The sequence below is a fragment of the Lepidochelys kempii genome, chromosome 25 (genome assembly GCF_965140285.1).
Source record: "Lepidochelys kempii isolate rLepKem1 chromosome 25, rLepKem1.hap1, whole genome shotgun sequence".
Classification (NCBI taxonomy): Eukaryota; Metazoa; Chordata; order Testudines; family Cheloniidae; genus Lepidochelys; species Lepidochelys kempii.
Window position 1 is genome coordinate 17,164,292 of NC_136404.1, and position 16,988 is coordinate 17,181,279.

Below are 16,988 nucleotides of genomic sequence, written 5' to 3' on the forward strand. Positions count from 1 at the left end.
GTTGGGGTTTTTTTTTTTTCTTTTGGGCGGGGGAGGAGGGGTCCTGATTCTGGTACTGAGCCCAGCCCCCATCACAGAGGCCAGATTCCCTTAGAGCTCGTTTCTAATCGAAACCCATTTATACCGATCACCCTAAGCCAACCCGTTCCCACTTAGGACACTCTCCGGTTCTCTCTCTGAAATGGGTCGTTTCTGTTATTTTGTTTTTAAACACGACGACAATCCCATTTCTCTAAAGCCGCTCTCCCCAAAGCCTCATCGTGTAACTTCAGCACTCGCAGGAAAAGCGATAAACAAGCCACCACAACCAGGTAGATTAGCCGGGTTCTGGTTCGTTTGGTTTTGCCGTTATTCGACACTGTAGTCCCTTGGTTAAGTGAGGCAGCGTGCTAGTTATGTGCAAGAAGCTTTCCTGTCTAATACAAGTTAGGTTTCTTTGGGTTCAAAGCTAATGGCTTTGCATATAAGTCAGGTGGTTTTTCTTCTAACTGAAGTCCTGGCTTCAACTGCAGCTGGCAGAGGGTGGCGTTGCACACAAGCATGGACCAGGCCATGGCTACCTATTGACACGTCTACAGCACCTTCAACGGTCTCATGCCACTTATGTGATGCAGGGGCTGGTGCAGATGATGCCCTGGTTCTGGGCCTGGGAGAAGGCAGATGGGCTAGGGGAGGTTTCCTCGCAGCAATGGACACTGAAGGAGAAAATGCGGGAGCTCAGCTTGGACCATGTGGACTTCAACGCTGGTGGCCGGATGCTGTCGATGAGCAGACAGAGCTGTGCGCAGAGATGAGCCAACTGGACGGATGGAGGCGGCATGGAGCTGTCTACAGAGGGAGCCCTAGAGGGCCTGCACTGAGAACTAAAGAGGGAGGTACCTCTGACCCCAGCACTGAAAGGGATGAATGGAAAAAGGAAGACAGCTGGTGGGGAAGAGTCAAGAGGATGGTGTTTGATGGGGGAAGCTAAAATAGGAATGCAGAAAGGGGTGGAAGTGGGGGGTGGTGGTGGCGGGGACAGGTGGGGGGGTTGCAGGTGATGAACAGGAAAGGACCCTCAGTGTGGGGGGCTGGGAGCATGTGTTGATCGTGTCCGGGAAGAAGCTGCGGGGGGAAGGAAGTCTGCTCCCTGGGGAAGCTCTGAACAATGCTGCGAAGATGCAGCTTGGTCGCTGGAGGGGGCCAGGCCGAAACCGCGGCTAACGCTTCCTGCAACGTGCATGGGGTGGCCAACGGTCCAGCAGCGCGTGCACTGGTCCCAGCGGTCCGACGCAGCAGCTGCCGGAAGGAGAGATGGTGGCTTGCTCACCGGGGCTGCCATGCAGGCCAGGACAGAACAGCGGCTCAGGGCTTCCCTGGGATCACACAGGGACGCCTTGTTTTAATCACAGTTGAACTAGAGCGGATAACTGGCCCTTCAAAGAGGTGAGATTTGACACACATGCAGCCTTGGCGAGGGCTGGGGGTGTGTGTGTGATCTAACCATCTACTAACATGTCAAGGGCATAAACCTCAATCAGTGTCATGGGGGGGGACTGGCCCTTTAAGGGGATTTGCAGCCCCACTTGTGACTAATTAGCTGCCTCCCAGCTGATGCTGCAAGGTCCGAAGATACAAGCAGCATGTTTCTCTCCTCCAAAGATACAACAGCTGCCAGGGAGGAACCTGCGTGAAGAACAGTTGCTGGGTGTAGCTGTATTTCTCCCCAAGCACCATGGGGGAGGGAAGCCCCTAGCCCGCCGGGGTTGCTAGTGGGACAGGACTCCCAGGGCTGCTGCCTGTTCTGTCCACGCTGGGCGTGATGGTAAGTGCAGCAGGGAGTTGTTTTCGAGCCCTACAAGGCTGGTATGAACAGCAAGGTGGGCGGGGGCTCTGGTTAGAGCAGCTAACAGAGTTTCACCCAGGGAGGTAGGGAATTGTTGAGCAGTCTCCCCCCCAACCTGCTTCCACCAGAGCTGGATGCAGTGTGATCAGCATGCTGTGCCCTGACCTGAACTCTCCCTAAGCCACTGCAAGATGCATGGTCACTGGCTGGGGCGTGGGCCGGGGGAAGAGGGCTGCTCCAGCAGGGCAGACTTTATGGCCTCCCTTTCGAAGGCGGCATGGTTCATCCTCGCCCCATCTGAGGAACAGGCAGCATCCCCGAGAGCATTTCACTGGGCAAGCCCCAGTTCCCAGCACAACCCCCACCCCGCGGCTATCGCATTCAGGCAGAGCTGCTTTAGGCAACGTTTACTACACACACAGAGGGGGCAGAGGGAGGTGGCTTGCAGTCTTGTTTGCAGCAGAAATGCAGCTACCTGGACAATTCAGTGTCTCGCTGTGTGTGGGATGCTTCTCCTTTACGCCTGGCCTGGAGAGTAAATAGCTCCTCATCAGGGATTTCCTCCCAGCCCGGCTTCTAAAGCTCCCTCCACGCCGGCTCGGCCAGATCTGCTGCAGGAGCGTCAGCCCTTGGAAAGAGACAGCGCGTCTGGCCACCTTGTTCCCATGCAGCATCCGGAGAGCTGACCGAGAGAGCAAAGCCCTGGTTCCTTCAGCCAGGGAGCACGAGCCAGCGTCACTCCGGTTTCTTGGTCTGAAACAGCTTGAGGATGTGGTTCTCAATAACCTGTTGAACTAACGGGCACAAAGAGAAGAGACACCAGTAAAGTTTCAAACAGGCACGGCTGGAGTGCGGCCAGCTTATATGGCAGCAACCACTGGGGTTCGGTTTCCAGTATCCCCTTGGAAGTTGGCAATTTAGACTTGTTTCTGTTTGGCTGACCACTTACAGCACCCAACCCCTCCCTGGCTTGGCCCCTGTGAGCAGCTGGGTGTGAGCTGTGTCCTGTTAACGCCCTCTCTAGAGAATCTGATTTTCTGGGCCAAATTCAGCAAGCAGCAAAGTGGGACGAGCCTGTGTCCGTGCAGATTAGGGAACGCCCCGGGTGGCACTCAGCACTGAGGAACCGCACTGGAGCGGAGCAGGGTTCAGTTCCAACCCCCACATTCTAGACAGTCCGAAGGGCAGGACACTTGCCTTTCTTGTGTCCCAATGCCACAGCCAGATCCATGGGGGTGTAGCCAGAGTCTGCTTCCGTTGTCAGATCAGCACCGCGAGCTGAAAGCAGACAGGAGCACGTGCTCAGGGGTTGATCCCTCTCTACACAGACAACTCAACTAACTCTAGTGGGCAACGGGCTCTAGGGCCGGCCTGGATGCTTTGATCTGCCCCGGATGGGGCTGGGTGACCACTCCGGGGAAACAGCAGGACCATTGTATATGCTCGGAGTTTAGATGCCAGAGCTGAATGACTTGGCAAGTGACACCCAGGCTTTGCCTATCTTGGCCATTCCATGCAGAGACCCAGGACAAGGAGCAAGCAATGGAAAGCTGCTGCAGCTTTGGATCTCAGGAGCTCTGGCTTTGGCCCATCTGTCATGTGTTACTATTTGTCCAGGGATCCACATCACCTTCTGATATCCAAATAACTCCATGCCTCTCCCCACGTCAGCTGCCCCAGGTTAGCACTTCCAGGCAGAGTTAGCAGTGAACAGTTACTTAAAAACCAGCATGTGAAAGTCTGTCTCATTACCTAGTAAAGCCTCGACACACTTCACATGGTTGCCACGCACAGCATACAGCAACGGGGTGCCTCCGTTCTGCAGGGAGACAGGAGAAGGCAGCCCTGAGCGCGCGCCCCGAATTTCACCTGGACGCCAAACACTCAGATACCTTCAGAACTCGAAGTTTCACAGGGTGTCATGCGGCAGCAGCTGTGGGGTGGGCTCAGCTGGCCAGCCAGCTCCCACCACCCACCCGCCATACCAGCGCCCCGAGCAAGTCGCACCAGAAGAACTGTGTAAACGAAGCACTCGATTCTGCTGCTCTTCAGGCTGAGCGGGGAGCTCTGTCTGAGGGGGTGAGATCTCAGAGGCATACCAGGCCTGCCCTTGGGCCACGTCTCTTGGTTGTGACTCGCTGGGCTGGCTGGAGCTTTGGTTTTGATTTTTCAAGGCTCTGCATTCTCTGGAGCTTTAGGTGGATTAGAAGTTTACTTTAAAAGTCATTTTATTTCTAAATGCTTTGGCTTGTAGTTTGTAAAACCTCCCCAGAGAATGAGCAATTTGCCTGTCTGAAGAGGCCACTTTAAAGTCTCCCTAAGTTCCCCAGGACGGGCAGTTCATGTCTTTAAAGAACTCTCTCCACCAGACAAATGATTTTGGCTGGTCCCTGCAGGGGGCATTCAAGACACTACTGTCCTGTGTGGAATCTTAACTGAAAACAGACCAACAGGCTTGATAGGGGCCAATGAATTTCTCCCCAGCTTGGCAATGGTGTTTCCTTTTAAAATTAATTTCTTTAACCTCAGTCATAAGCAGTATATAGATTTTTTTTAAAGCCAACCTTTAGCAACAGCAAAAGCCCAGGATGGCTGTTACAGAGAGTGATATTGGCAATAAGCAACAGTGCATTTACCCAGTCATATATATTGATATCTACGTCTCTTTCCAGCAGCATGATCACGATGTCAGTGTATCCTCCGGTGCTGGCCAGCGACAAAGCGCTCTCCCGCTCCTTTGCCAGTACATGGGGGTCAGCGCCCTAGGAACAGGACAAGGGGTAAACCAGCAATGCAGAAGAAAGCAGGTCACACACAAGGGCACTGGGATGGTCAACACTCTGTTTGCTCACGGTTTCCACTGCGTGATGTGCCACTTCGCCAGCACGCGCATGCCCAGGCTTATCCGCTCACCTGGGCGGCTCCAATTCACAGGTGTGTTGTCTGAACTCTGAGATCAGACTGAACCGTCTGGGCATTGCTTCCCAGCATGCCGGATTCTTTTCTGTAGGGCAGAAACGACGAGGGCTTCCCATCCCACTTAAAGAAACTGGATATTGGAAAAGCCCCACGCAGCTACCGAGACCTTCTCCCTATAGTATAGGTCATTCGTAGATTCATAAATTCCAAGGCCCGAAGGACCACCATGATCACCTAGTCTGAGCTCCTGGACAGCATGGGTCAGAGAACGTCTCCAAAATAATTCCGAGAGCAGATCGTTTAGAAAAACACCCAATCTTGACTGAAAACATGTCCGTACCAGAGAACCCATCACGACCTCAGTAAGTTGTTCCAATGGTTAATTACCCTCCCTGTCAAAAATGCATGCCTGATTTCCAGTCTGAATTTGTCTAGCTTCTACTTCCAGCCACTGGATGGTGTTTGACCTTTCTCTGCTCCATTAAAGAGCCCATTATGAAATACAATAAAAGCGGTGTTATCCAGCCCTGTACCAACCGGAAAGCTCTATAAACCGGCATTTCTAATCTCCATAGAAAGTCTGGTTTATAGTCCCGGTTGGAGTGGAGCCGCCAGGCTCCCTGCCTGGCTCCACATGACGCCCTGGAAACAGCGACATGTCCCTGCTGCTCCTAGGCAGAGGAACGGCCATGAGGGGTTTGGAGTGCAGGAGGACGCGCGGGGTTAGGGTGTTGGATCCGGGGTGCGCTTAGCTTGGGCAGCTCCCCGCAAGCAGTGATGTGTCCCGGCTGCCGCTAGGCGGAGGTGTGGCAGGCGGCTCTGCCCCAAGTGCTGGCTCAGCAGCTCCCATTGGCCAGGAACTGCGGCCAATGGGAGCTGCGGGGGTGGCGCCTGTGGGTGGAGGCAGCATGCAGACCTGCCTGCCGCACCTCTGCCTAGGAGCAGCCGGGACAGGTCGCCGCTTGCAGGGAGCCGCCCAAGGTGAGCGCCCCGCGGATCCAGCACCCTGAGACCCCTCCTATGCCCCAACCCCCTACCCCAAGCCCCATCCCTCACCCAAATTCCCACCCCCTCCCATGCCCCAACCCACTGCCCCACACCCAAACTCCCTCCCTCTTAGTTAACTGGGACTTTTCACTTATCAGCACCGCCCATTCCCCCAACATGCTGAATAAAACAGCTTTTACTGTATTTGTTTCCGGGGTAGATACTTAGACTGTGATCAAGTCACTTCTTAACCTTCTTTTTGTTAAAATAAATACATTGAGCTCCTGGAGTCTGTCACTATCAGGCAGGTTTTCTAATCCTTTAACCATTCTTGTGGCTCTTCTCTGAACCCTCTCCAATTTATCAACCAACTTCTGGGGTGGCAGTTTCCCCCTGGATTAAACACCCCATGCAGCAAGGAATTTTGCTTTATCCAAAAGCTAACAATAAACCCTCCACTGCTTCAGGAACGTAACTGACAAATTTCTAAATGCCCCAATCACATGGGGGTGCAGCCCAAGGACAATGCAGCACGGAGTTTATTAAACATAAAAATAATGGTGGATTATGCAGCCCAGTGATAAGGCGGATCTCAAATTACCAATATGCAGATCTTTAATTACAAACAGCTATTGCGAGTCACAAGATAAGGCTCTTTACGCTCCTGACTTAGCCCACAGACGGCCTGAGCAGAACTCTCAGATAACAGAGGTTACGTTAACCTGGCAAAATTGTTTTTCTATCCGTTTTGTTCCCCTGGAAAAAAATCAGCTGATAAATCCATCAGTAAAAACCACCCTTCTGTGAAGACCTGAGAGGGAGATGGCATGGCCGTCTGCCTGGCTGGCCGTCTGTCTGTCTGAATTGCCCTGGGGTCGGCAGAGGCTTTTCAGCTACAATGATCTTGCTGTCAGATTGATACCATAACTAGCGCAACGGGAAGAGATGTTGTGGGGGTGGGGGGGAGAGATGGGTGCTCAAAGTGTAGGAGCAAGTTTTGTTACCAGCTTTCCAGGGTTAAGTACAACAGAGGTGGCCCCTTCCACCCAGAGCGGGTGGGGGAGAGCAAGGGAAAGCACTTTGCTTTGTTCCATCAAAACATGGCTGACTATGCCCAGTGGTTGCCAGGCGCATCTACACGCTGTGCTTTGTGGCCAGGAGAGATCAGTGCAGGGCACTCAATTTTGGGAGAAATCCAGAGGGGCATCTTTGCCCAACCACCGGCCAATACAACCCCCCAGGCTGGCGCTGGGCTCTTACCCGGTCTAGCAGATGACGGACTGTTTCAATCTCCCCGAAGGCAGAGGCCCAGATCAGAGGAGTGAAGCCTCTCTCATCAGGTTTGTTCACCAAGTTCTCCCCTGAACAGACAAGAACACAGAGCCTTGTACATATGTACCATCCACCATTTGCTCCCGTGGTTACAAGAACTCGGCCTTCCAGAGGGCTTTGCAGTCATAAGAATATTCCTCTCCACCCCCTGGATGTGGTTCAGTAGCATTAGATGCATTTCGCACATGGGGAAACTGAGGCACGGACCAGCAGAGTGACTTGCTCAAGGTCACAGAGCAGGAGAAGAGGTCAGAGGGGTTCCTGGCTGCCACTCCTATGCTCAGGCCACATGTCACCTGTCCCCCACTGCTCCCCGGGGAGCATTTGTGTCCTTAAAAAAATTCAGTGCTTCCAAAGAGAGAGGCGTTTCCCAGTTCGATCATGTACCACTCTGTCTATTGCTCTCTTGGGCCTGGAACACTGGCTCAGAGCCTGGCCCCAGGAAGGAAGAGAACAACAAGGCTCCAGGAGGGATATGGGGGAAGGAAAACAAATTGAGAAGCAAGAAGATAATGAAGGGAAAATACAAAATGAATTTTAGAGAAGAATTGGTGCTACAAAGTATGGGAGCACTACCTGATCCCTGGGGAAGAAGGGGTTAATCTCAGCCTCCCCTTAGCCTGCCTCTGTGCAAGGCTATCTACTGGCTACTTGGAAGATGGGTCGTTATCAGTGGGGGAGAAGAATACTACCCCGCTGATGCTCCAACCAGAGGAGTCCGGGGTTCTGTGAACTGGGCTTGGCTTCCAGTTAGAACGAGCCTCCCTTGAGGAAAACCTGTGATGGCACCTGGGGTTTGTTCCTGCTAAATTCTCACACCAGGTATTCAGTGCAATAAACGCAAAGGGAGGGCTGGAGCTGGGGAGAGGCTCTGACCTTGCAGCTCCCGCTGTGGCCTCCTTTGGCAGTCTGACCATTTGCCATGTCTCTAGCCTCTCACTCAGAGTCAAACTTCACAAGGCAGCTCCCTTGTGATTGATGTGCTATAGCGTGTCTCACGCTTCACTACTCCAGGAGAGGCCTCTTGAAGCAATGGGGGAGAGCCAGCCAGGTACGTGCTTAGGACTCTGTGCAGCCATTAAAGTTCTACATCAAAAACTTAAATTGTCCCTAAAAACCAGGATAAAGTGGGGGAAGGAGACTGAGAGACAGACTTGCAGTTCGATGCACACACCTTTTCTGAGATACTCTTTCAGCTGACTGAGTTCACCCTGAGCCGCCAACTGGTGGATGGACAAAGCTAGCGTTGGAAAGGAAACAAAATCTTAGAATTACATGTTCCCCTGACTGCTTAGTATTTGCTGTCTGGAGATACAGGTAAGTACGTGGTACAGCCTATGCAAGATCATAGCTGTCCTAAGCAGGATGTTGCATTATGGCTTCACATTCTGTGCTCTGGTGGGAGTGCGAGGTAGAATCAACTGAGCCAAAATGGATGAATTAGGAGTTGGGGTTTTTTTTCTCCTCACTAATCCTGCTCAGAAAACTTGCTCTCACTGAAACAGGGGATCTTATAATAAACATTATTGGGATAAAGATCACATCTTTAAAAACAACAACAAAAACCCCTTTACTTATTAATAGCTCTACTCCCGGCCATCACAACAAAAATAATTCTGAGATCCCATTGTAGGGCCACGTGCTGCAGATGCCAATGCCCCCATGTGTAACTTCCCACTGAGTCACTGCAACTATTCATGCATATTAGTTACACACGTGTCTAAATGTCTGCAGGACTGAGGCCTGGCCTTTTACCACCAGTGCTGCTGCTTGGCATCAATTTGCACAATTTGCCCCAAACTGATTGTCTTTAGCTAGTTTTGCATTCACGTCCCTCTGTACTAGCTCTACCCTGCAATGGCTGGGGTGCAGAAACCGCAGGGATGTTCACCTCTGAACAAAAACAATCATGGATTTTTGTTTTTTAGTTTCATACAAACATTTCTATGTTGACGTTTCAGTTTTATAAACATGTTGTTTTTAAAAATTTATCTGTTCAACCTAATCTTTAACTAGCGGAGTGGCCCATTAATAAGAGGCAAATACAAACAACACAAATACAATAAAATATCAGACCCGATCTTGTCTGAAAGATTTACAACGATGTTCACAGCTACTGGGGAGCTATAAAAACATGGGGAAATGGCTCTTTTTTCCTACCATCACTTACCAGGCTAGTTGTTTTAAAACTACCTTGCTAATTGTTAACTAGTGCAGGCGAGGAGCGCTGACATATAATTAAAACAAATGGGACACAGTAAAAATGCTCTGGGAACAATTTCACTGTAAGAAGGAAATGCAAGGACAGTGTTCTGCTGGATGCCCTGATTAATACCCCATTGTGGAAACACTGGTAGTTCCCCATGTGACTTGCAGGAGAACAAGGAGGAAGAGTGGACATCTACTGGTATCTTAGCCGCCAAAGCTTCTCTCTCCTCTGCCCTGGCTGAAAAACTCAAAGCTCCCCCACAGGGCTGAGGGGACAGCCTAGCGCGGTGTTTCTCAGTGACCGGTCTTTGGACCGGTGCCGGTCCCCGAGATCTCCCTGACACAGTTTAGGAAGGCAGCAAGCTGGTCCCTGGTATCAAAAAAGGTTGAGAGACACTGGCCTTAGCACACAAGCGTCTTTCCCGTTGGAAGCGGCACCTCTGAGTGTGTGATCTTGCAGCCCTGGAATACTCACTGTCGAGGGTTGCTGGGAGGGCAGAAATCTCGTTGCCTCTCTGTCTGTTTGTCAGGGTGGTCGAGTGCTTCAGCGATGTACCTGCCTCATTTAAAAAAAAAAAAAAGAGTTGAAGTGGTGACATGTTGCAGAGCAGAACTGGGGTTAGCTCCACCTGGGGGAGATTTCACCAACAAGGGGCAGATAGCACAAAAATCTATCCCGCAGGATTCTGGGATGGTCACTGTGAGGCCTACTCAGCGTGAAGCGAGGGAAGCAGCTACAAGCGTGACGGAGGACTCTGTGTTCGGAATATCGCAGGGTCAATCGTCCGTGGGGCTCGCGGTTTGTTATCACCCAGGAAGTTCTCAGCCATTCTGACTTTACAGAAGACACTGGGGGCAGCATGGGTGTTCAGCCACAGTAAAGCATGTGTCCATGCCAAAGCAGGAGTCCTAGACCATTGTGATATCAGAGGTAACCATATTGTGAGGCAGCCACCTAGCCTGAGAGATGGACGCAGGTGTTGAGGGGGCAGGGAGGCACAAGGAGTCCAAGGGGGAAGACTAGACTGGCTAGACGAGGAGACTGGACTGGGGGGGGGGGAGGGCGAAGAGGGGACAAGCTGGACGGGACAGAGGCAGAAGGCTTTGTGTCCATTACAGCACATTCCCCTCTAGACCATGGAAGTTCCCTGGCTCTCAATGTTCCTTTGCTGTTAGCAAACAGCTGTGATTCCCAGGGTATTTTTTCCACAGGCCCCCGGCCTTATTTACTGCATAGGCTGGATGTACTTGGGTTGTGCAGAGGAGGCTGTTGTCTGCAAGGCCCCTGTCTCATTTGTTGCAGAAGCTGGCAAGTGGGCAGTGAAGGAGGCAGGGGACTGCAGGAAGAGCGTGCAGGGTCTCATGGTTCAGGCGGTTGAATGCAGCCCTGGAGAACTGGATTCTACCACCACCTCTGCCACAGAGTTCCCGTGTGATGCTGGATAAGTCACTTACATCAGACTTTACACAGGTGGCCACTGATTGTGCCCGCCTCGTTTCCTGGGAGCCCACTCTGAGCCCCTGGGGTCTGTCACACCGAAGAGCGGAACCCTCACAGCTCCAATTGAAGTCAATGGGTGCAGTTCTTTGAATGTCTGAAATGTTCTTTAATGCTAAGGACTCTGAAAAATCAGCCCTAGCCATTTCAGTTTGGGCACCCACAATTATTGGATCTTATTCTCTCTCTGCTTCAGTTCCCCGCCTGTAATACGGTAACAACAAACCCCTCAGCTCACAGGGGTGTTATGAAGCCCAATTCATTAAGGTTTGTAAAACACTCCAATACCATAGTGAACAGAACTGCAGGTAATATTGCAGAAAAGCCCATGAGGAAATTATTATTCTGTATTCAGAGCAGGGTTAGAAATAGTGTGCAGTAAATAAGGCCTGGGGCCACACACCGAACAGCGAGAAGAAAGCAGAATATTGAATAGCTGCTCATTTGCTTAGCAACAGCTATCCTGAGCACTGCATGAGGCAGGGTTTCTATGTTAAAATAGCATGTGACCATGTAATTAAATACTGTGTCATAATGCACATGCACACAGCAGGCACTTCCTAACTTCTGAAAGCTTGAATTTCTAACCTGAATGTTTATTTACCATATTTTAATGCAATTTCCTAAGGTCTTTAAAAAAGGAAAACTTGGAAAAATAAACATACCACCCAAAAAAATCCATGATCTTTGGATTCACAGCATTGTCCTCTACTCTGTGAGCTAATGGAGTAACTGGCAGCACTAGAAAGCTATTATCTTCTATGTGGCCCTGCCCCTAGAGGGGGACAAGACACACCTTTTGTTAGTGGGATTCACAGTTATTTGCTGAACACCAAAGAAATGCCAAGACTACGGAGTCTTGGATCACTGCCTTTCACAGCAGACGTTGTGCCTCTGAGTTTGAGATCTTGAAGACCTGCAATACTCACTGTCGAGGGTTGCTGGGAGGGCAGAGACCTCGTTGCCTCTCTGTCTGTTTGTCAGGGTGGTCGAGTGCTTCAGGGAAACACCTGCTTTGTTTAAAAAAAAAAAAAAAAAGTTAAACACTGGTTGAGAATGGGAGGGAGAGTTTTCTTGTTGAAGAACAGAATCTGGGCTAGTGATGTTTCCCAAAAAGGGACTGATAGTATATAACATAATGCAATGACCAAGATTACACAGCACCCATTTTCCAAGCACTACACGTTTACTAGCTAGCCCTTAGGGAATAAATACATCTTCCTCCCTGTTTTACAGAGAGGAACCAGACTGGAGTTTAAGGCCCAAATCTTCAAAAGTAGCTGTTGGCTTTTGGGTGCCCAGCTTGAGATACTGGGGCCTGTGTTTTCCATCAGTGCCACTCCCTTAGAAGTCAATGAAGGCTGCACCGGTAAATGCCAGGCCTGAGGGGTCTCAAACAAAAACCCACAAACTGTGACATTCACAAATCCATGACCACTTTTGCTACCTTTGACCTGAGTGACTTGGTCAAGGCTGCACAGAGCTACGATTAGAATTCAGGAGCTTCGAGTTCCCAGTCCTATGTTCACTCCTCTAATAACATAACCCAGATGTCCTGACCCCCACGCTCCTGCTCCAACCACGGTAGACTTTGCTGCTGCTTCTCACTTGTACCTTTGTGGAACAGCTGTCCCAGAGGCGGAGGGTCCTTTGGGTGTTATTTGTGCACTGCTTGTACGAAGGCACCACTTACTATCAATTTGTTCCTCTGTTATTTGAATTCTAGAAGTGGGTTTAGTTCACAGCTGCTGGCCAGAGTCCCCCTGGGGTGGGCTTTATAAGCCCAGGAAGTATGTAAAGGGATGGGTTAATAAAGTGGCATAGAGATTTCCAGACAAAATTCTTCCTTCACTCCCTCTTCTTCTCTCCTAAGAACACAGTGAGGGATTTTCCTCCGCTGCTGGGTTTATCTCCCACTCATGGTGCCCAGTGACTACCAGCTTCTGGATTCATTCCTCCCAGCCAATTCCCACCCTACCAACCCCAAGGAACTAACCAGTTTGTGCAGCAAGGCCTTGGTCAAGATCTGGATTGGAATCATCCTGAGTGCCTGGATACAAATGTAGATGCACTGTCGCTGAGCTGTTCTCATCCCCACCAGCAGCCTTGTCCAGATCTCTTGGTGGGATATCTTCCATCGTTATGTTCCTTCAGGCACTTAGCAGTGCTTCTGCTGCTTACAGAGCCCTCCACAGAGGGGTTGGTGACGGTTTTTTCGCCTTCCCCGGATACAGCTGCTGTTACTTTCCAGTCCTTAATATTTCCTTATGTAACAGACAAAATATCTTTTACAGAGATGGACGTAGGCCTATGTATGCACACTCCTACCAGGGAATGGGCTTCCGAAGAGCTTGACCAGAGTGAAACTCCCCGTGTAACTAATAACTTATTAAAGCAGGAGCCCAGCTGGAGATTGCAGGGTATGTGCTGCAAATACAGTTAAAAGTGGATCTGTTCTGCAGAGCCTGTCTGTGGGCATAATCCGGAGCCAATTGAAATCAAGAGGAGTTCTGGCACTGGGTTAAAGGGGATTAGGATTGGGAAAAATCAGAGATTTGTGCCCGCACACTCGCTGGTGCACTTCTCCAGGCCAAATCACTTGCTCTCAGCGCTGAGTCTTGAGCAAGTCAGTGTAGTTCAGAAACTCGGGAGTTCATTTGTGAAGTCCTATTATGCCAATTACTAACTACACGTAGTGGTAGCTGTGTGGCTCCCAGGATATTAGAGAGATAAGGTGGGGGAGACCATATCTTATCTTATAGTTGGTCCAATTAAAGATATGACCTCACCCACCCTGGCTCTCTAGTTACTCTCCGAGATACTTATATGGCACCCATTACTACAGTATGTGAGCACCTCACCATCTTTAAATGCAGTTTGTCCCCCCTCCCCCTTCTGTAAAGGCATGCAATTCATCCCATTATACAGATGGGAAAACTGAGGCACAGAGAAGCCAAGTGACTTGCCCAATGCCATGCAGGAAGTCTTTGACAGAACTAGGAATTGAACCTGGGGCTCCCAAGTCCCAGGAGTCAGTACCCAAAAATTGGACTCTCAGGATTTCCAGCTCCAACCATCAGACTCACTTTGGCCTCTTGCACGGAAGAGTTTACATTAACGTCCCCAGGCCCCTGTAGAAATGCTTCTAGGTCAACACAAGAAATCGCCAAGGGAAGGAAAAACCTTCCAGTGGCAACAGTTGAGTTTAACGGCACTTAACTAGCAAAGCGCCCAAGTTGTGCAAAGCCTGGACCCCAATCCTAACCCCTCCCCTGGGCCAGCCCCAGGCTGCATCTTAGGTCCACATCAGGCGTGCAGAGGACACTAGTCAGCGAGTCCCAGCCCCTTGGGGAGGCGACTCCCAGCCCAGATTGGCTCAGTGCTTGCTGGCTGGGGCCATGGGGAGCTGCTGGCTCCAGACCCTCCATTGCAGTAACTTGCAAAGCCTGGCCACGCAGCCAATCCATCTGCCAGAGGGCAAGGACTCCGCTAATGGGTATGGTCCCCTTGGGCATGTGGGCACCTGTTGGCACCTCCCACTGCAAGGGGGAAGGCAGGGCCTAGCGGGGCTGAAGGCAGCATGGGCATCGCCCCCTTCCTGCCCCCAAGCCACAACCTGGCGAGCTGCACCAACTTCTCTCTTTGCATCCGCTCCCCACGCCCCCCAGCGACCCTTCCCCGCCTGCTGCACTGTCTACCCGCTTCTCGCGCCCAGACCGAGCCCCGCGCTGCCCCCGCGGCTGGAGGGCACCCACCGCCTCCTTGCACCCGGCCGGGCCAGCGCAGCTCCCCCGGACCCCCCTCTTTCCCCTTCCTCACTCCGAACTGAAAGTAACTTTTGTTGTCCCACAATGCACCTGAGCCCCGCGGCGGCGGCTGCTGGTGCAGAGCCGGAGCCCGCCTGGCCCTTTAAGAGTTCCGGTGGGGCTGCAATGGGGAGAGCAGCTCTGAGTGGGGCGCGTGCATTGCCAAACCGGGGTGCGGGGGAGAAGGCTGCTCTGCACCGGCTTGGCACCCCTATCAGCTGACCCGGTGTGGGAAGGGCTTCGCACGCAGCCTGGCTTTAAAGGGACAGTCCCTCTCTTTCGGACCTTGCCATGCAGCCCCGTAGCAAGGGGTGACAGCGGGGTTGCCATCCGGCTGGAGATGCACAGATGTCAAGGGTGTGTGTGTGTGTGTGTGTGGTGTTTATACTGACAGTAGCCAGACTCGCTTTCCCCGTTCTTGCAGGATAGGTCTGTGGACTCCCTGGGGGTGGAAATAGTACTAAATCTGGACTGATGATGGGCCCTTATTAATGCTTGAACTGGTGCGGTCTGTGCAAACTGCCCGGAGAGCTCAAACCAGATTGATACAAACCCAGAATTTAGCTTTGAAACCCTCGCTCTCTGGGCTCCCTGGATCCACTAAAATCTGTCACCTGGATTATTGCTGTTTGTAACACACTCTTGCCCGGAGGTGCCAGTTGTTGGTTCCCATTGCGGCAGGTGCTGGAGGAAGCCAGGCCTTCAGCTAGCATGGGAGGGCGGCATGGGCAGGAGACAGGGCGGGTGTGGTTCTAGTTTAGATGCCAAGGTGCCTGGATTCCAGATCTTGTTTATTAGTATTGCATCCTGCACAGGGCGAAAACTAGTCCCACTCCCTGCCAGTCCTCTCTGTCATTTGCTGCTGCTTCCAGCTGCTCTGTGATGTTAAGAACAACTGTTCTGCCCTCCCTGCTAGGGGGTCTTCTTAAGCTTTCTTTTGGGCACCCTCCTTTCCTCACACCAGTTGGTGAACAGCTTCCTGGGGAGTCTGTGTTGGTCTCCAGAGTACATGCCCTACGTATGTCGAGCACTTCCTTCTGATTCTAGTGGAGACGAGCTGCTGATTGGTGATTTCTTGTCTCTCTCTGTGGGTGATGAAATCTTCCCATACAATGCCCAGGATATTTCATAGGCACTTATTTTCAAAGGTGTCTAGTTTTCTGTCTAACGTTTTGGTAGATGTTCTGCTCTTGCATCTGTATGTTAGCACTGAAATTACATTTGAGTTAAAAATCTCTTTACCAATTGCTAATTAAAATCTCCACTGAAAATCCCTCCTCTCCCCCACGTCATAATCCATGTGTGTTCTGTCTGGGGAATCGGAATAATGGTATGTTGCCCTTCTTTCTGTCCTGGGATCTCAGAGCTTTATGTACTTATTGAATGAAGGTGGGTAATGGCAGATTACTTCTCTGCTATTCTGCTTCTTGGATCATCTCATCGGATTCTCACTGCTGGGTCTCGTGCCTCCAGTGTGAGACATGCAAGCATCTCACTCCACAAGAATATAAACAACCCCCTTTCTCTCTCTAGCGACCAGCACTGCAGATCAGGCAATGAGTAGCTATTACGTGATTGCCTAGACTGTGAACCCCACACACATCACCCCCTCCTCAAAGAAAATCCAAATGGCAGAGGTGGGGGGAATGCTGGGGGGGATGAGAATCCTGCCAGACAGTATCTCCAGAGAAACAGAACTACTCGTAAGCAATTTCCCCCTCTCTAAAGACTCCATCTGGTCCGGATTCTCACCGGTGGATCATATGTACAGCCAACTGACCAAATAACACAGGCCAAAGAAATCCTTTATGAGGCTGAGAGAGTTTGGCACACTCTGTACAAGGTGCAGGATCACAGTGCAATGCTCCCTAGAGGCCGGGGCCATGCAGAATTGCTTAGTGCATATACAGCGAGTGACCTATGGTGCCCCTGGGCATATGTCTGCCATTGAAGCACCTTGAGGCAAGACATATCAGCTGCTCTCCTTAGACTGAAAGAGTCTTGACCTTGTCAGGCCAGCCAGGTCACAGCAGTGTAAAGTGCCGTCAAACAAGCAGGGTCATGCGGAGCACTGGTGCCTACTCGCCCCTCTGTACAATGCTGGTGACGCCAGTTGCCCCCTCCTGCCTCAGTGCACAGGGGAGTCACTAAGTCCCCGCATACAAGGGGGACAGTGGTAGGGGCAGGGGCGATGGGAAGAACCCCTCCACCCCCATACTATTATCACCAGGGGTAGCAGCCTGGGCCTTTCCACTTGGCCCTGGTCCATGGCAATGGGGAAGGGGGTCATGCTCTGAGGGCACCGTTGCACCAATCTCGTGATTTTTTTGGAACGTGACTCATGAGTTCCGACCACTTGGCATTAGCAGCACTAGGAGGCTCCGGATGAAATCAGGGGACCTGGAAACGCTGT

At 51.4% G+C, this 16,988-nt stretch overlaps 1 protein-coding gene across 5 annotated transcripts; it reads right to left on the reverse strand.

The window, feature by feature from the left end:
- Nucleotides 1-1,453: 1,453 nt before the first annotated feature.
- RFXANK (regulatory factor X associated ankyrin containing protein) lies at nt 1,454-14,806 on the reverse strand. 5 transcript variants are annotated; one of them, XM_073324030.2, is made up of 11 exons: nt 14,627-14,806; nt 13,809-13,900; nt 12,766-13,033; nt 11,699-11,782; nt 9,747-9,827; nt 8,238-8,303; nt 6,992-7,092; nt 4,462-4,587; nt 3,578-3,644; nt 3,023-3,103; nt 1,454-2,619 (listed from the first exon to the last, which is right to left on the reverse strand). In XM_073324030.2, exons 3-11 carry the CDS (start codon nt 12,905-12,907, stop codon nt 2,561-2,563), a joined length of 807 nt encoding a protein of 268 aa, XP_073180131.1. In that variant the 5' UTR covers nt 12,908-13,033; nt 13,809-13,900; nt 14,627-14,806; the 3' UTR covers nt 1,454-2,560. The 5 variants fall into 5 exon arrangements, with proteins under 5 accessions (XP_073180131.1, XP_073180134.1, XP_073180130.1 ...); XM_073324033.2 differs by lacking the exon at nt 13,809-13,900 and having other exon boundaries at nt 11,699-11,779; XM_073324029.2 differs by lacking the exon at nt 13,809-13,900.
- Nucleotides 14,807-16,988: the final 2,182 nt, after the last annotated feature.

What these genes read in the sequence shown, in the direction of transcription:
- RFXANK (XM_073324029.2), bottom strand. Translation starts at nt 12,907, where the DNA reads ATGGAAGATATCCCACCAAGAGATCTGGACAAGGCTGCTGGTGGGGAT. An exon ending in TCCGTCATCTGCTAGACCGG is followed by an intron (nt 4,588 to 6,991) that starts GTAAGAGCCCAG and finishes TCCTGTTCCTAG; the next exon opens with GGCGCTGACCCCCATGTACT. An exon ending in GTGTGTCGAGGCTTTACTAG is followed by an intron (nt 3,104 to 3,577) that starts GTAATGAGACAG and finishes GTCTGCTTTCAG; the next exon opens with CTCGCGGTGCTGATCTGACA.